Here is a 17,986-nt window from a genome sequence, read left to right as displayed (position 1 = left end):
TCTCCCCGTTCCCATTCCCATTTTTCCCCCCGTCCCCGTTCCCGTCCCTCCGCAGCAGCAGCCGCCCGTAGGTGCCCCCGGCCCGGCCCTTGGTCAGGCGCCCGGGGTTGATGCAGACACAGCCCAGGACGTCCTGCAGGGACAGCGGAAAATCCGTGAGAACCCGTGGAGACAGCAGGACTGGGAACCCCCAGACCCCAAAAACCGCCGGGTCCAGGAGATCTGGGACCCCAGACCCCAAAAACCACTGGGTACAGGAGATTTGGGACCCCAAACCCCACCCAGACCCCAAAAACTGCTGGGTCCAGGAGATTTGGGACCCCAAACCCCACCCAGACCCCAAAAACCACCGGGTTCAGGAGATTTGGGACCATCCAGACCCCACCCAGACCCCAAAAGCTTCAGGGTAAAAGAGATTTGGGACCATCCAGCCCGTCCAGACCCCACGAGCTGCCGGTTCTGGATAATCTGGGACCCCAAACCCCACCCAGACCCCAAAAACCACCAGGTCCAGGAGATTTGGGATCCTCCAACCCTTCCAGACCCCCAGAGCTGCTGGGCACAGGAGATTTGGGACCCTCCAGCCCTTTCAGACCCCAAAAACAACGAGGCCCAGGATATTTGGGACCCCAAACCCCACCCAGACCCCAAAAACCCACAGGGCCCAGGAGATCTGGGACCCCCCAGCCCCACTCCCGGCCCTTCCCGCTGGAATTCCCGCTGGAATTGCCGTGTTTCCCCTGACCTTGATGAAGAAGCGCAGCTCCGAGGGCGTCACCAGCACGTCCGGGGTCACCGGCAGCGCCGCCAACGCCGCCAGCGCCTCGAAATGCACGTTGAGCTCCTCGGAGGGAGGGAAGAGCGGGTAGAAACTGCAGCGGCCGGGTCGGGGAGAGAAAAGAGGAGGTTTTGGGGAGAGAAAAGGAGGTTTTGGGGAGGAAAAAGGAGATTTTGGGGAGAGAAAAGGAGATTTTGGGGGAGGAAAAAGGAGTTTTTGGGGAGGAAGGAGAAGATTTTCGGAGGAATAAGCTGATTTTGGGGGAAGGAGCTGTTTTGGGGAGAAAAGAGATTTTGGGGAGAAAAGAGGAGGTTTTGGGGAGGAAGGAGCTGTTTTTGGGAGAAAGGAGTTTTTGGGGAGGAAAGGGGAGATTTTGGAGAGGAAGGAGCTGTTTTTGGGAGAAAGGAGGAGTTTTTGGGAAGGAAAGGGGAGATTTTGGAGAGGAAGGAGCTGTTTTTGGGAGAAAGGAGGAGTTTTTGGGGAGGAAAGGGGAGATTTTGTGGAGGAAGGAGCTGATTTTGGGGGAGGAAAGGGGATATTTTAGGGAGGAAGGAGCTGTTTCTGGGGAGCCCTCACGTGCGCTGGGTCAGGACGTGCCGCAGGATCCGCGTGAAGCGGTCGGAGATCCCGGAGGAGCTGAGGGAGGAAGGGGAGAGAAACGGGTGAGAAAAGGGAGGAAACGGGGAAAAAAGCGGGAAAAACAATGGGAAAAATGGGAAAGGAGAAATGGGGAGAAGGAGAGAGAGAAAAGGCCGAGGGGAAAAAGGGGAAAAAAAAGGGGGGAAATGCAAATAAAGAGGGGAAAGGTTAAACAAAAAGGGAAAACTGTTAAAGAAACGAGGGGAAAAAAGGACAAAAAAAGGGGGAAAAGGTCAAAAAAAGGGGAAAAAGGTCAAAAAAAGGGGAAAAAGGTTGAAAAGAGGCACCTGCTGATCTCCTCAGCCCCCATGTGGAAGAGGAGGTCGGTGGAGGTGAGGCCGAAGACGACGCCGTCGATGTCCAAGGTGCAGGGCTCGGGCACCAGGAGCACGCGCTGGACACACGGACACGGGGCTGGAGCTCCCCTGGAGAGCCCCAAAATGCCCCAAACCCGCCCCAGAACGCCCCAAAACTGCCTCAAAATGCCCCAAATCTGCCCCAATCGCACCAAGTTTTCCTCAAACCCTCAAAAAACGTTCCCCAAAATCCCCCCGGGGCCGAGCTGGATTTTCTGCAGGAACATCAAATCTGCTCCCGAGGGACAAAGAAATCACAAAATGAGAGGATTTAACCCCAAAAAAGGGCCGGGAGGGGCGTTGGGAGCTCCGGAATTCCAACCCCAAATCCTCCCTCCCTCTGGAAGCCGCGGCAGGAAATCGCTGCCGGGTGGGGAAAAGGAGGAATTCACCCCAAATCCCAGCTGGGGTTCTCCAGGACTGGAAAAAGGAGGAATTCACCCCAAATCCCAGCTGGGGTTCAGCAGGATCAGGGAAAAGGAGGAATTCACCCCAAATCCCAGCCGGGGTTCAGCAAGATGGGGAAAAGGAGGAATTCACCCCAAATCCCAGCCGGGGTTCAGCAGGATCAGGGAAAAGGAGGAATTCACCCCAAATCCCAGCCGGGGTTCAGCAGGATCAGGGAAAAGGAGGAATTCACCCCAAATCCCAGCCGGGGCTCTCCCGGGAATTGGGTTTGGGGTGGGACAAGCGGAGTTCCGGGGCCGGTACCGCTCTGTCCTCCTTGGGCAGCTCCGGGACGGCGAAGGGAGGCTGCGGATACACGAAGTCGTGCGAGACGTCGCGGAGCGAGGGCACCAGCACCAGCTGGCAGCCGGCGCTGCGGGAAAACGAGGGGAAAACGGAGGGGTTTGGGGTGAAAAGCGGCGTTTTTGGGGAAAAAAAAGCCCCCCGTGGGAATGGGGGACGCGGGGCTGACGGCGCTCCCACCTCCTGGTGCCCTCGATGATGGTCCGGAGGCAGAGGCGGAACACGTCGGAGAAGGAGCTCAGGAGCTGGCAGCTCTGGATTGGGGAAAAAACGACGGGATTGGGGCAATTCCTGTGGTTTTTAGGATCCGGCGCTGCCCCAAATCCGCAGGGATCGAGGGGTTTTGGGGTTCCCTCCTCACCTCCACCTGCTCGTGCTTGGCGTCCAGGAATGGCCCAAACTGCAGGGAAAGAACCGGGAAAAACGGCAAAGAAGCGTCTCAAACCACCCCAAAATCTCCTTTGTAAAGGTTTTTAATAATTCTCGTGGATGAACCCCGATTTTAGCCCCCAAAATTCCGGGGGGAAACCGAAAAGGGGAAATGGCTGAAACGGATGCGTCGTGCCCAGGCAGGGAATGGGGGCAGCATTTGCTGCTCAAACCCAGCTTTTTGATCAATTTGGGGTGAGAAATGGGGATTTTGGGGACCGCTGGGGGGGGCCTGGGCGCCCTCAGGGTGAAAAACGGGATTTGAACGCGAATTTCCAAAGGTTTGGGGTCGGGGCGCGGCTCCGGCGTTAACGAGGGTGAAGGTAATTAAGCCCTGGTGGTTAATTGGGGTTAATTGGGGCGCCCTCACCAGGATGCAGACGTCGGGGCGGTCGCGGGCCACCACCTCCAGGAGGTCGCTGAGGGGCTCGAAGGCGACGCTGTCCGAGGGCGTGAAGGGGCCACAGGCCACCAGCACCATCCTCTGCTCTGGAAAAAACGGGAGATTTGGGGGGAAAACGGGAGATTTGGGGGGGAAAATGGGAGATTTTGGGGAAAAATGGGAGATTTTGGGGAAAAACGGGAGATTTTGGGGGGAAAACAGGAGATTTGGGGGGAAAAAACGGGAGATTTTGGGGAAAAACGGGAGATTTGGGGGAAAAAAAGGCATCTGGAGGGAAAAAGGGGAGGTTTAGGGATGAATAGGGATCGAAAACGGGGGTTTGGGGGACGGGAATGTGGGGAGGAAGAACAGGGAGAAAAAAGTGGCTCGGGGGGGATTTAGGGGAAAAAGGGGATTTGGGATTCAAAGTGGGGGATTGGGGGTGAAAAAGGAGGTTGGGAGGGGGAAAAAGGGGCAGAAAGGGGAGTTTGGGGATAGAAGGGGAGATTTGGGGAATCCAAGGGGCTCTTTGGGGACAGAAACGAGGATTTGGGGACAGAAACGAGAATTTGGGGACAGAAATGAGAATTTGGGGGACAGAAATGAGGATTTTGGGGACAGAAATGAGGATTTGGGGACAGAAATGAGGATTTGGGGACAGAAAGTGGAGGTCCCAGGGCTCACCTGCCATCGGCTCCGTGGGGGTGTGGAAGGGCAGCGGGACCCCCTGGGGGAAAAGCTGGGAATGTCCCCAAATCCCCCCCAAATCCAGCCCCAAATCCCCCCCAGTTCCATCCCAAATCCCCCCCAGATCCCCCCGGGGCGGGGTCACCTCGTAGAGCCTGGACACCACCAGCCTCCTGCCCGTGCTGTTGGTGCCTTCCAGCGCCACCACCTGCGGGGAAACACCGGGAAATGGGGACAAATGGGAACGGGGGAAAGGAGCGGGAAACGGGGCAGGAATCGGGGACGGGGAGCCGCACCTGTCCCGGGAACAGGGAATATTCCGGCAGCTCCGAGAGGTCCAGGGGGACCTGGGCCCCCCCCGAGTGCTCCCTGTCCCCCACCAGCAGCACGGAGCTGGCGTTGAGCTTCCCGTTGCCGTCACAGGCGATGTGCCCCAGCACCGTCACCGGCTCCTGCCAAGGAGGGGTTAACCCGAAACGGGGGGATTTAACCCAAAACGGGGGGATTTAACCCAAAACGGGGGGGATTTAACCCGAAACGGGGGGATTTAACCCAAAGCAGCGTGTTCCACCCCAAAAAGGGGAGCTGGGATCTCACCTGGGCCGGCAGCGAGGTGGAGCTGAACTCTTGCAGGCCGTGGTGCCTCCGCAGAACCTCCCCGAGCTCCTCCACGCGCCCGGCCAGCGCTGGGGGGACCCCGGCGTCACCAAAGCCCCCCCGACCCCATCCCTGACCCCCCCAGAGCTGTGAGGGGACCCCCGGTGTCACCAAACCCCCCCTGACACCCCCCAAAGCTGTGAGGGGACCCCCGGTGTCACCAAACCCCCCCTGACCCCATCCCAGAGCTGTGAGGGGACCCTGGTGTCACCAAACCCCCCCCCGACCCCCCCCAAATCCAGGGCGTCCCCAGGGTCCCCCGGCACCTTCCCGGACGTCCAGCGCCTTCTGGAACATGAACTTGTAGGGTTTTCCCAGGCTCTGCTCGGGGCAGCCGAAGAGTTTGAGGCCGCAGCCGCCGCGGCCGCTCCAGGCCGGGCCCTGCACGGAGCCCAGCGACGCCACGACCTCGCCCCGGCCCCCGCGGGAGGAGTATTTCTGGGAGGGGGTGACGCTGTGGGGACGGGAAAACCCAGCGGGGCTCAGGTCAGGGCTCGCCCCAGCCCCGACAGCTCCGCGGATTTCGGGTTCTCCTCCTTTTTGTTCCCCCTCCTCCTTCTGGGAGCAGAGAGGGAAACGGAGCTGAGAGGGTGAGCGAATTCCCGAATTCCCGAATTCCCTGCGGCCTGTGGGCAGGGCGTTTTCCAGCGGGGTTTGGTGGTTTGTGTTGATATAAAATAATAACAAGTGTTTGTAGCTTTAAAGGCTCTAAAACTGCGGAGCGTTCGGGGGGGGCTTTAACCGAATTTACAGAGCTCCCAAAAACGCCGCACCTCGACCTCCACAACGGTGGAATTTTAAGAGAAAGGAAGGGAGAAAAGAGGGAGAAAAGGTGAGGGGATCAAAGAGCCAATTCACGGAGCCGTGATTTCGGGAAGCGCCCCAGGAGCCCTCACCCACCTCGGGGAGAAGCTGCCGGGGGAGAAGAGCCCGTAGGGGCTGCGGGACGACGGCGCCCGCTTGGGCTGGGGCGTCTCTGGCGTGGAATTGCTGCGTTTCTGGGAGCCCTGCGGGGAATAATCACCAAAAACCCGACGTTTCCAGGCCGGTTCCGAGGCAAACCTCGCAGGTTTGGGGCGATGCCCACCTTGCACGGGGTGCTGTAGGCGTCCAGCAGCTCGTCCTCCTGCTCCTCGCTGAGGCTGGCGCTCGTTAAGGGGAAACCACCGCTCCTGCCTGGGGTGAAGCGCCCCCAGCACCCCCCGAATCCAACCGCTCCTCCCATTCCCTCCCGTTTTCCCGCCGGAGCCCCCCGGGACGCGGGGATACAGCTCCTGCAGCGAGTGCGCGTCGTAGAGGAGCCCCCGGCGCTCGTCCTGCCCGCGCCGGCCGCGGCTGCCGCGCCTGGCCAGCACCTGGGACGGGGATCTGTGAGCGCTCCCCGCCCTGCCCCACGTTCTGGGGTGCAAGGGGGGGAATCGGGGACCCTCACCTCGTGCTCGAAGGCGTCGAGGCCCTCGGCGGTGAGCTGGAGGTCGAGGTCCTTGCTGGTGACAAAGGCCAGCAGCTCGTTGGCCAAGGCCACCGGGCCCAGCCCGTGGCTCAGGCACAGCTCCACCACTGCGGCGAGAACGGGGGTCGGGGGGGAACCCAAAAATCCCACCGAGATCCCCCCTCGAACCTTTGGGTACCCCCGATCGCCCCCTCCATCCTCTGTGCCCCCCGAGACCCGGCAGCTCCCCAAATGCTGGCCCTCACAACTGACCCCGAACCGAGAGCACCCCGTAAATCGAACAAACCCTCACCGACACCCCCAGATCCACGAACGCCTCTGAGAAAATCCCCAGTACCCCTGACATCCCCCAAACCTTCACTGACACCCGCAGGCCCCTCACAGCCCCTCATACCCCTCACACCCCTCACATCTCCCCTGACACCCCAGGCCGCGCCCCCCCGGAGCCCTCACGCTTGTCGGGCACTTCCTCGCCCTGGCAGCGCAGCTCGAAGAGCCGCAGCTCCCTCAGCACCGCCTCGGCCGTCACCGGCTCCCGGCCCCGCTCCGGCTTCACCCCCGGCTCCGCCATGGCCGCGCTCGAACCGCGCGCGAGCGGCGCCGTGAGGGAGAGGGCGGGGAAGGGGCGTGGCCGTGCGGGTTTGGGCACAGCCGACCAATGGGAGCGCGATGGGCGGGAGAGGGGGCGTGGCCGGAGTGGCCCCCTGAGATCCGCCCACCCGGGTGGGAGGGGAAAAGGGCGGGAGGAAAAAAGGGCGGGAAAATTCGCGCCCTCAGAGCGCTGAGGGGGCGGGGCTGAGGCGGCTCTGAGGGGGAACCGAGCGCGACCCCGGGCCGGGCCTGAGGGGTAGAACCGGGTCTGGGGGATCAAACCGGGTCTGGGGGATCAAACCGGGTCTGGGGGATCAAACCGGGTCTGGGGGAACCGACCCCGACCCCGGGCCAGGTCTGAGGGGTAGAGCCGGATCTGAGGGGTAGAACCGGGTCTGAGGGGTACAAACGGGTCTGAGGGGATTGAACCGGGTCTGGGGGAATCGACCCCAGGCCAGGTCTGAGGGGATTGAACCGGGTCTGGGGGAATTGAACCCAGTCTGAGGGGTAGAACCTGGTCTGAGGGGTAGAACCGGGTCTGAGGGAGTCCTGCCTGGGCCCTGGGGTCGCACCTACCCCAGGGGATTCTGCCCCGGGTCCAGGGTCCCCTCCCTGCCCGGCCCCTCATCCCCTCCAGGTCATGGCAGCCTTGTCCTGCACCCCCCTCCCAGGAGACACCCCCGTGTTTTAAGTCACAACCACCAAAACATCCCAAAAATATAAAAACATAACCCCAAATCGGTCACCTATAACCCACAGACAAGCCCTAAACTTGTCATTTTGCAGCACCTTGAGATCCCCTCACCGCCCCGCCTGAAGGGGGGAGAAAGAACTGCCAGAAAAAGTTTTGACTGAAACAATATATTTTTTTTTCCCTTTGGTTTGTATCTTCTTTTTAATTTACACAATAAAAAATCGCATAATGGCACCCGGGGGCAGCAGATCCCTGAAGCGGAGGGTGACGGCCGGGGCTCCGTCAGCACGAGAGGCACCGAAATCCCGAGGATTTGCCCCAAAAAGGGCCGAGCGTGAGGCGGGGGAGGGACGGGGGGGCTTTGGCAAAGCTCGGGGGGTCCCGTGTGACCCCCACCCCGCGCCCCCATCCAGCCTTTCCTGCCGAAAAAAAAGCCAGAAAAAGGGAAAAAACCAGCGCGGGGTCGTGGAAGGCACTTGGAGGGTCCGGTCAGGCGAACATGGTGAGCTGGAGCCACTGGGGACGAGGAAGAGGAGGGTGAGGGAGGAAGGGCAGGAGGGGGAGGAGGAGGAAGGGGAGCCAGAGAGGGTGAAGAAAGTGTGGGACAAGTAAGAGAAGGAGGGAGAGGAGAGGGAGAAAGAGGGGAAAGAAAAGGAACAGGAGGAAGAAGAGGAAGAGGAGAAGGAGGAAGGCCCTGAGGTCCCCCCACGGATACCTGCAGCAGGTCGAAGGTAACGACGCCGTCCCGGTCCACGTCCACGGCTTGGAAAAACCCTGCGGGGAGGGAGAGGAGTTGGGATCTGGATGGGGGGAAAAGATCTGTTTCTGAGGGATGAGTGTGGTCGGGGAGGCCGGGATCGGGGTGGGAGGGATCCTTTGGGATAATTTGGGATCTCCTGGGACACCGGGGCGCTCACGGAACATGGTCTCCAGGCGCACGAGGCAGCAGACGAAGCTGTCGAAGTCCAGGGCCAGGTCAGGCTCGGCGTAGCGGGTGATGAGCAGCTCGTGCAGCCTCTTGTTCAGCCGGTACCCTGGGCCGGGGGACAGCCCGGGGTCACCGGGGGGCCCCGGGCAGGGGAGGGGGCACGGGGGTCCCCGGGGGTCACTGGGGGGCCCCGGGCAGGGGAGGGGGCACGGGGGTCCCCGGGGGTCACCTGCAGCCTCCAGCGCCAGGCGCAGCTCGTAGGCGCTGATGGAGCCCGACTTGTCCAGGTCGAACTTGCGGAAAATGCTCTGGGAAGAAACAGAACCCCCCGAAAGAACAGGGGTCACTTGTGAGGGGAGACCCCAAAACACCCCCGGTGTACCCCAAAATACCCCCCTAAAGAACAGGGATCACCCATGAGGGGAGACCCCCAAAACAGCCCAGTGTACCCCAAAATACCCCAAGCGTACCCCCAAAACACACCCTGAAAGAAGAGGGGTCACTCGTGAGGGGAGACCCCCAAAACACACCCAGTGTACCCCAAAATGGAGGCTACCCATGAAGAGAGACCCCAACATCTTCACCCCACAGCCCAACCTTCCTCATCGCACCCCAACGCCCCCCAAAAAAGGGGTGAAAAAGTGTGTGGGGGGTCTCCCATGAGGACAGAGACCCCAAAATCCCCCCCCAAAATGGGGGTCACCCATGAGGGAGTCCCCAAAACGCCCCGACTGAACTCCAAACCCCCCGAAAAGCCGGGAGAGGCCCCGGAGCCCCCGGCCCCACCAGGTAATTGCGGATCCGGTTCCAGAGGACGTTGAACTCCACCAGTCCCAGCTTCCCGTTCCCGTCTTTCTGGGGGAGCGGGGTTAAGGAAAAGGGGGCTCCAGGGGTCCCCCCAAAGCCCCCCCAGCCCACGGCCCCAGGATACGTCCATCAGGTTGACCATGCTCCGGCAGGACTCGACGCTGAAGCCCTTGGTCCGCAGGTCTTTGTCTGCGGTTGGGAGGTTTGGGGGTTAACGAGGGACGGGCGTTAATTGGTTCCTTTTTGGCGCGGCCGTGATCGACCCCGCCCCAGCGCCGGCCCCGCTCACGTTTGGCGATGATGCGGTTGAGGATGGTCTGGAGCTCGGTGACGCTGATCTCCAGGTCCTGGGGAGGGGACACGGGGGCAGTGACGTCATCAGCAACCAGTGACGTCATTGGCAACCAGTGACGTCACTGCCCATCAACGATGTCACTGCCAACCAATGATGTCACTGCCAAGCAATGATGTCACGGCCAACCAATGACGTCACTGCTGACCACTGACATCATGGCCAACCAATGATGTCACGGCCAACCAATGACATCACTGCCGACCACTGACGTCATGGCCAACCAATGATGTCGTGGCCAACCAGTGATGTCACGGCCAAGAAATTATGTCACCAACAACCAATGACATCACATCCAAATAATGATGTAACAGCCAACCAATGATACTACAGTCAACTAATGACATCACAGCCAACCAATGATGCCTTCAACAACCAATGACATCACAGCCAAGTAATGACATCACAGCCAACCAGCGACGTCACCACCGCCCCGCTGTCAGTGACGTCACGGCGCCGCCGTCACCGCGCCCTTACCGGCCCCGCCAGCTGCTTGAAGAGCTGCTTGAAGTTCTCATCGATTTCGCTCTCCGCCAGCACTTTCTGGGGGGAAAAGCGCCCGTTTTGGTCAACGGGGCCCACCCGGGCGCCCCGCGGGCTCCTGCCCTCGCCGCTCCGGGCCGACCTCGTCCGGCAGCGTGGCCTGGATCTTGTCGTCCATTTCCCTGCGGAGAGAGCGAGGGCGGCGTCGGGGCGCGGCCGGGGCGCGGCCGGGGCTCGTCGGCGCTAACGAGGCGGCGCTTACTCGGTGCCGGCTCTCTTCTCGGAGAAGACGCGCAGCACGAAGTCGGCCTCGCGGTTGGGCTCGAAGGTGGAGGGCACCACGATGTACTCGCCGGGCGGCAGGCGGAAGCGCGTGCTCACCTCGCGCAGGTTGATGAACTGCTCGGAGCGCGCGCGCGACGCGTTGGCCAGGAAGAACTCCCGCTTCAGGTGCACGCCCGACCTGCCGGCGTACTGCGGGCGGAGAACGTTCCGGAAACGCCCCGCAAACGCCCCGCCCCCGGGGCGCCGCCCCGCCCCCGCCGGAGCGCGGCACCAACCTCGGGAGGGACCTGCGGGGAAAGAGGGGACAGGTGACGCCGGGGGACGCCGGGGGACGCCTGGCGACCCTGACTGACCGCGATTAACGCCAGTTGTCCTCAGCTGACCCCAATTAATGCCAGGTCATCTCAGCTGATCTCAGCTGGCCCCAGTTGATGGTGGTTGACCCCAGCTGACCCCAGTCAATCCCAGTCAATCCCAGCTGACTCCAGTCAATCCCAGTTGATCCCAGCTGACCCCAGTCAATCCCAGTTGACCCCGGCTGACCCCAGTCAATCCCAGTTGACCCCAGTCAATCCCAGTTGACCCTGGCTGACCCCAGTCAATCCCAGTTGACCCCAGTCAATCCCAGCTGACTCTAGTCAATCCCAGTTGACCCCAGTCAATCCCAATTGACCCCGGCTGACCCCAGTCAATCCCAGTTGACCCCAGCCAACCCCAGCCGACCGCAGCCGACGCCGCTACCTCATAGACGGCGAAGCCGATGGTCTCCATGTCCTTGCCGAGGCGGCGCTCGCGGCGCCGGTTCTTCTGCATCAGCGCCAGCAGGAAGCTGCAGCCGGGCTCGCGCCCGCCGTCCTCGTCCCGCTCGTCGTCCACCTCCTCCAGCTGGATCTTGAACTGGGGGTTGATCCAGAACGTGGCTGCAACGGGGGGCAGAGGGGGCTCAGCGGGCGCCGCGCCCGGCGGAACCGGGGCCGGGACCGGTACCGTACTGTACCGCACCGTACCGGGGTAGTTGCGGCAGCCGCCAGCAGTGCTGCCGCGCCGCCACGTCCCGTCGTAGAGCCGCGTGTTCCACTTGCGGAACTTGCGGGACTGCAGCGCGTCCGGCGTCAGGTTGCAGATCTCCAGGCGCGTGAATTCCCGCAGGAAATCCCGGAAGGACATCCTGCGGGAAGAGCCTGCCCTCGTTTGCCGGGCACGGAAGGAGCCGGGGCGGGGAGAAAAGGGGCTGGGGGTTGAACTTCTCCTACCAGAATTCCCCGTCCTCCATCTTGACCATGAGCTGCTGGCGCAGCGCCGGCTCCACCGCGTGCCACTCGGCCGAGCTGCGGGGACAGCGGGGCTCAGCGGGGCCGCCGGCGCTAACGAGCCCGGCGCTAACGAAGCCTCACCCGTCGCTCCAGGCGCCCGTCCACTCCACCTCTCCCCAGGGGTTGCGCATCCGGATGAGCTCCAGGGCCTGCCCGCGGTACGGGATCTGCGGGCCGAGGCGCCGTCAGGGCCGCGCCGCCCGAGCTCCGCCCTTCTCCGCCCCCCAAAAACACCGGCGCCGGCCCTCACCTGCCTGGCGCCCGTCACCGAGTAGGCGTGGCCCTTCACCAGCTTCTTGAAGGTCACCGCCTCCATGTCGAAGGCGCTGGTGATCTGCGAGGAGCCGCCGCGGCGTTACCGAGGAAATGACCCCGACCCCGCCGCTTCCAACCCCGAAATCCCCGAAACCCCCGAAGCCCCGCTCACGTCGATGGAGCAGCCCAGCAGGGAGCCGCGCTCCAGCGCCTTGAGGATGATCTGGTAGAGGTCGGCCGGCGGCCGGCGCAGGTCGAACCACTCGGTGACGCCGCCCGTGAAATCCTCGAAGCCCTCGGAGGTGCTGCCGCCCGAGAGCGCCTCGTAGCACCCGTTCACCCTGCGCGGCAGCCGGGGGCGTTTTTGGGGGTTCTGTCCCCCCCCGAAGAAAGCGGGGAGCGGGGAGCGGCGCCGTACTTGGCGTAGGCCTTTTCCAGCAGCGCGCTCCAGAACTCGGAGCCCTCGGCCGAGTGCACGAAGAGCAGCTTGCCGTCCTTGGTGGGCAGGAAATCGTCCACCACCACGTCCAGCCACTCGCCGAACTGCCAGATCTGGGGGGCGCAGGAGGAGGAGGAGGCCCCAGGTTCCACCCGGGAAGGGGATTTTGGGGGGAAAAAACCCCGGTTTGGGGTCCCACGAGGCAGCGGGGAAGCGGAGTCGCCACGATGGGAGGGGGACACGAGGAACGGGGATGGGAAAGGGGCTCAAAACAGTGGGGGATCCTCCCAAAACTGGGGGTGCGGCCAAAATGGTGGAGGGAATCCTTAAAACGAAATCCTTAAATCCTTAAAACCCCAAGATTGCAGAGCGGAGCCCCAAAACTGTGGGGGATCCCCTCAAAACGGTCAAAGGGAAGTCGAAAAACGTGAAGAAAGCCCCAAATCGGCGCGGGAACCTCTCCGAACGACAGGAGGAGGCCTGAAGCGACGGTGGGAGCCCCAAAACGTTGGGAATTCCAGCGGGAAACGGCGGAGGGGAGCCCCGGGGCCGGGCTTTGCTGACCTGGAAGTGGAAGATGCCGGCGTAGCCCTGCTGGAAGCTCTGCCCGTGCGGCACCACGCGGTGCAGGAGCGTCTCGTTGAGCGTCAGCGAGGCGATGGCCGCCAGCAGCCAGCAGTCACCTGGGCGGGGCCCAAACCGGCAAATTCCTGGCGAAACCACCCCCAAAAACCCACCGGACTCGGGGCGAAGGACGAGGAGCCCTCACCCAGCGCTCCCTGGCAGATGTCGGTGCGCGTGGCCCCGTCCACGATGAACTGCGGGCGCGGGCACAGCTCCTGCGGGGGGGAAACCCCCCAAAAATAGTCGGGATGTTCCCAGGCCCCCAGGGGATCTCGGCCAGGGCGGGGTGGGGCCGGCTCGGCGCCGCGCTCACCGTGGGCCGCTTCCACTGCACGCCGCGGGTTTTGGCGGAGCCGGGGCCCAGCTCGCGGAACCCCAGCGAGGCGGCGGCCGGGGGGAAAGCGGGGTCCCGGAACAGGGTCCCGGAGCGGCGGCACTCCTCGGCCAGCTGCCCGAAATCCTGGCCCAGGTAACGCACGGCGTTGTCGTGCCGGCCCAGCCCCAGCTCCTTGGCGCGCTGCCGCCGCACCTGCGCCGAGACGCCGGTGCAGAACACCGGCACCACCGGCGGCTCCGCCATCCTGCGGGGACCCGGGGAGAAGGGGAATGAGACGCGCGTGCCGCGTGGGGACGGGGGCCTGGGGGGGATTTGGGGTGTTTGGGGGGAGATTTGGGAAAAAGACGCTCGGGATTCGGGGAATTCGGGGAAAAGCAGAGGTGAGATGCGTGTGCTGCACGGGAATTGGGGTCTGGGGGGGATTTGGGGTGTTTGGGGGGAGATTTGGGAAAAAAGATGCTCGGGATTCAGGGAAAAGCGGGGGTGAGATGCATGTGCTGCACGGGAATTGGGGTTTTGGGCTAGATTTGGGGTTTTGGGGGGGTGAATTGGGAAAAAACATGCTCGGGATTCAGGGAAAAGCGGAGGTGAGAGGAGTGTGCTGCACAGGAATGGGGGTCTGGGAGGGGGAATTTGGGTTTTGGGGGGGATTTGGGGTTTTTTTTGGGGGGATGAATTGGGAAAAAGACGCTCGGGATTCAGGGAAGAGCGGGGGTGAGAGGCGTGTGCTGCATGGGAATGGGGAGATGCGGGGGTTTTGTGGGAAATAAGGAATTATAGTGGGGAACAGGAAACTTGGGGGGGAATTGAGGAATTTCCCCCCGGTTTGGAATCCTGCCCGTGTCAGGACATTGGGGTGATTCTGGCGCCCTAAGAGTGACGCCGTTTTGGGGTAAAAAAGCGGCAATTCCGGGCGCAGGGAAACTCCCGGAGATCCCGGGGCTCGCCCTGGAAATGGCCCAGTCCCGGTGAAATCCCGGCAGCTCCGGCACGGGGCAGCCCCGAGGGCTCAGGAACCCGGGGGAGCTGCCCCAAACTGGTCGCGCAGGTTTGCACGGGCGCAACCCCCGGGCCCTTCCTCACGCCCCGGGGAGGTTCATTAAGCATTGGGGCGGTTAATTAAGCCCCAGGCATTTTAATTAAACGCTAATCAGAGCCACCGAGGAGCGGCAGGGCCGTGCCAGGGGTGGGGGCAGCGCAGACCCCCCCAAACACGGGGGTTCCTGCCACCCCCAAACCCCGGCACAGCCCTCGGGTGAAAGGTCAGGGACACCCCAAACGCGGCGATTGTGCCCCCAAAAATGCACAAATTAACCCCGAAACGGGCGTGAGGGGGAGCACAACCCACCCTCCCCGCCAGGGTCCCCCCCGGTTCCCTGCGCCCCGCTCCCCGCCCGCACCAGCTCCCCACGTACGCTTTCGGGGCTCGCTGGACAGAAATCGCCTCTTCTCAGCCCGTTCTGGGCGCCCGGAGCCCCGGCAGGTGCCGCGGGGCCGGGGCTGGGCCCGGCTGCGCCCCCGCCGCCACTTCGGACCCCGCTGCTGGGGAGGAAAACCCCGAAAGAAAAACATTAAAACCCCGGTGAAAAACCACGGCAGCTGCAGCCGAACCAGCGAAACCGCCCCATTCCCCCTCCCCGAGGCGGCCCCGACGCCCCCAAATCCCATTTTTGGCGAAAGCGCAGCTCGGGGGCGCGGTGGGGGAGCCCCCCCCCGGCTGCCGGCCCTTTCCCAGCTGCGGGAAGGGAAGGGAAGAAGCCCCAGGAGCAGTTTTTTCCCGTTTTCCGCGTTTTTTGCCCCGTTCCGGAGTTGTGTAAGCGCCGGGAGCCCCCCGGGCGCGGGCTCCGGGGGCGCTCCGCTGTGTCACCGCCTGTCCCCGGCTGTCACCTCCCGGGCCCGCTCCCTACCTCTGCCTGCGCGGGCGGCGCTCCCGGGATCGCCGCTGGGGCTTTTTGGAGGGGGAGAAACGCAGGGCAAAAGGAGATTTCTCACCCCAAACTTCCTCGAGCAGGAAGGCGACGCCGCCCCCGCCCCCCCCCCCGAAACTCCTCCCTGCGCCGCTCCCTCCCTCCCCCACCCGCGGGGAGGGGACGCGGGGGGGTTTGGGGGGGACGCGGGGGGGTTTGGGGTGACAGGGAGCGGTTTGGGGGGGACGCGCGGGGGTTTGGGGGGGACACGGAGCAGTTTTGGGGGGGTTTTGGGGGTTTTGAGGGGCATGGGGGGGCTGGGGGGACACGGGGGGGTTTTGGGGGGGACATGGGGTGGTTTGGGGGGGACACAGGGGGTTTGGGGGGCACACGGGGGGTTTTAGGGGGACAGGGAGTGTTTTTGGGGGGACGCGGGGGGGTTTGGGGGGGACACGGAGTGGTTTTGGGGGCCACACGGGGGGGTTTGGGGGGACAGGGAGCAGTTTTGGGGGACAGGGAGTGGTTTGGGGGGGACACAGGGGGGTTTGGGGGGGACACGGCGGGTTTGGGGGGGGTTTTGGGGGTTTTGAGGGGCATGGGGGGGCTGGGGGGACACGGGGGGGGTTTTGGGGGGGACACAGGGGGTTTGGGGGCACACGGGGGTTTTGGGGGGGACACGGGGGGTTTTAGGGGGACACGGAGTGGTTTTGGGGGCACACGGGGGGGTTTGGGGGGACAGGGAGTGTTTTTGGGGGGACGCGGGGGAGTTTTGGGGGGTTTGGGCTGTTGGGGCTGCTGCGGGGTTTGAGCGCGTTGAAAGGGGAGGGGAAGGGGCATGGGGGGGGGCTGGACATTGGGGGGGACACTTGGGGGACACTGAGGGGACATTGGGGGGGCTGTGGAAGGGTGGGACACAAGGGAGGACATTGAGGGGACATTGAGGGGCCGGACACTAAGGGGACACTCAGGAGTGGACACTGAGGGGACATTGGGGGGACTGGACAGGGGTGGGACACCTGGGGCTGGACAAGGGAGTGGACATTGGGGGGACATTGGGGGGGCTGTGGAGGGGTGGGACACAATGGGGGGACACTGAGGGGACATTGGGGGGCTGTGGAGGGGTGGGACACAATGGGGGGACACGGGTGGGGCGATGGACACACCTGGGACATTTGGGGACTGGACACCGAGGGGACACTGAGGGGACCCGGACATCGGTGGGGTGCGCGTGACACGTGTGACACACCTGCCCTGGGTGTGACACCTGCCTGGGCTGTGACACACCCATCACACTGCTGTGCCACACTCCCCTGGGTGTGACACCTGTGACACCTGCCCGGGCTGTGCCACGCTCCCCTGGGTGTGACACCTGTGACACACCTGCCCGGGCTGTGACACGCCTGTCACACTGCTGTGGATGTGATGTGTGTGCCACACTCCCCTGGGTATGACACCTGTGACACGCTCCCCTGGGTGTGACACCTGTGACACACCTGCCCTGGGTGTGCCACACTCCCCTGGGTGTGACATGTGTGACATCTGCCTGGGCTGTGACACACCCATCACACTGCTGTGCCACACTCCCCTGGGTGTGACATGTGTGACACACCTGGCAGGGCTGTGACACGCCTGTCACACTGCTGTGCCACACTCCCCTGGGTGTGACACCTGTGACACACCTGCCCTGGGTGTGCCACACTCCCCTGGGTGTGACATGTGTGACATCTGCCTGGGCTGTGACACACCCATCACACTGCTGTGCCACACTCCCCTGGGTGTGACATGTGTGACACACCTGGCAGGGCTGTGACACGCCTGTCACACCGCTGTGACACGCTCCCCTGGGTGTGACACCTGTGCCACACCTGCCGTGGACCCCCCCAGGTCAGATCCCACTCCCCCCCCCCTTTTTTAAGGAGTTTTTCGCTGTTTTTCGCGCAGAAAAAGGAACTAGAAGCGGAGAGTTTTTGATACGTGTTGCCCGTTTTCTGCGGTTTTTTGCACAAAAACGGGGAGGCGGGAGGGGCCTGGGGGAGAAAACGAGCGACTCTGGGCAGTTTTGAAAGGTGTGGGTGATAAAATGAGACGGAAATGGAAAAAAAAAAAACCCAAAAAACTGAAGATATCACCCCAAACCACCGGTTGGGACGGCAGGAAAGAGACACTTGTGAGCAAAAATGGGGGTTGGGTTAAAAAACCCCAAAACTGGTGGTGTAAAAACCAAAGATAAGGCATTGAGGAACCCCAGTTCGAGCAGGCTGTACCCCAAATCCTGGGCAGGGGGGACCCCAATTCCAGCAGGTTCTACCCCAAATCGGGTGTGGAGCAGCCCCAGTTCCAGAGGGTTTTGTGCCAAAAGCAAAAAGGGGCCAATTCCAGGGTTAAAAAAAAAATAAAAAAGGAAAGAAGGGGCCCAATTTGGGCTGAAAGCATAAAAGTGCACAATTTCCACACGAAATAAAAGGGAAAAGGGGTCCAAACTGGCTGAAAAATCCCCGGTGTTGCTGATTCCTTTGCCCTGGCCCTGTCCAGGCTTTCAGGGCCATCCCAGGCTGCCCGGGGTTGTTTCTGGGGTGGGAATCAGGGATTTTGGGTGATGGGATTTGCAGGAATTTGGGAGTGGGAAGCGGAGGAGGACTCCGAGGGTTTGGGGTTCGACCGCCTTTGGGGTTAATTAGGGCCCTGCTTCGTTAGCAGGGGCATCCTTACGGCCCCGCTTGATTGCTGGAGCATCATGAGGGCCCCCACTTCATTACTGGGAACTTCATTAGGGCCCCCACTTCATTAGTGGGTTCCCTACTTCATTAAGTCTTCGTACTTCATTAATTGAGGCATCATTA

General features: G+C 62.6%; 3 protein-coding genes across 3 annotated transcripts in view; all 3 read right to left on the bottom strand.

Annotated features, from left to right (window-relative positions):
• Positions 1-7: 7 nt before the first annotated feature.
• Positions 8-6,702, bottom strand: POLA2 (DNA polymerase alpha 2, accessory subunit; the record flags this gene model as incomplete). Its single annotated transcript, XM_040053652.1, has 18 exons — positions 6,585-6,702; positions 6,111-6,238; positions 5,948-6,033; positions 5,766-5,820; positions 5,579-5,685; positions 4,945-5,132; positions 4,619-4,707; positions 4,318-4,473; positions 4,167-4,229; positions 4,019-4,061; positions 3,323-3,441; positions 2,885-2,923; positions 2,704-2,777; positions 2,485-2,593; positions 1,705-1,811; positions 1,355-1,414; positions 746-872; positions 8-133 (listed from the first exon to the last, which is right to left on the bottom strand). Coding segments are annotated over exons 1-18 (1,794 nt in total), but the record flags the coding sequence as incomplete, so codon positions are not given.
• An 890-nt stretch (positions 6,703-7,592) lies between these two features.
• CAPN1 (calpain 1) lies at positions 7,593-15,261 on the bottom strand. The gene is made up of 23 exons (XM_040053650.2): positions 15,147-15,261; positions 14,655-14,781; positions 13,216-13,483; positions 13,048-13,117; positions 12,843-12,961; positions 12,258-12,391; positions 12,012-12,180; positions 11,835-11,918; positions 11,666-11,751; positions 11,525-11,599; positions 11,279-11,439; positions 11,013-11,191; positions 10,547-10,558; positions 10,249-10,460; positions 10,129-10,168; positions 9,981-10,046; positions 9,441-9,498; positions 9,276-9,340; positions 9,131-9,199; positions 8,574-8,652; positions 8,334-8,450; positions 8,132-8,190; positions 7,593-7,932 (listed from the first exon to the last, which is right to left on the bottom strand). The coding sequence occupies exons 3-23, from the start codon at positions 13,480-13,482 to the stop codon at positions 7,906-7,908; spliced, it is 2,148 nt and encodes a 715-aa protein (XP_039909584.1). The 5' UTR covers position 13,483; positions 14,655-14,781; positions 15,147-15,261; the 3' UTR covers positions 7,593-7,905.
• Positions 15,262-17,096: 1,835 nt separating this feature from the next.
• Positions 17,097-17,986, bottom strand: part of GANAB (glucosidase II alpha subunit) — a 12,583-nt gene continuing 11,693 nt past the window's right edge. Inside the window, exon 25 of the mRNA XM_058424293.1 lies at positions 17,097-17,134. Within this exon, the coding sequence (XP_058280276.1) occupies positions 17,097-17,134 (38 nt within the window). The remainder of the gene's footprint in view (positions 17,135-17,986) is intronic.

The sequence above is a fragment of the Hirundo rustica genome, assembly GCF_015227805.2.
Source record: "Hirundo rustica isolate bHirRus1 chromosome 38 unlocalized genomic scaffold, bHirRus1.pri.v3 SUPER_38_unloc_1, whole genome shotgun sequence".
Classification (NCBI taxonomy): Eukaryota; Metazoa; Chordata; class Aves; order Passeriformes; family Hirundinidae; genus Hirundo; species Hirundo rustica.
This window is presented reverse-complemented; position numbering and strand designations above follow the sequence as displayed.

Excerpts from the sequence above, each read along its gene's own strand:
- CAPN1 (XM_040053650.2), bottom strand. The coding sequence starts at position 13,482 with ATGGCGGAGCCGCCGGTGGTGCCGGTGTTCTGCACCGGCGTCTCGGCG. Across the intron at positions 8,653-9,130 it reads ACCGGATCCGCAATTACCTG|AGCATTTTCCGCAAGTTCGA; the intron begins GTGGGGCCGGGG and ends GTTTCTTCCCAG. Across the intron at positions 8,451-8,573 it reads CCTGGCGCTGGAGGCTGCAG|GGTACCGGCTGAACAAGAGG; the intron begins GTGACCCCCGGG and ends CCCCCGGCCCAG.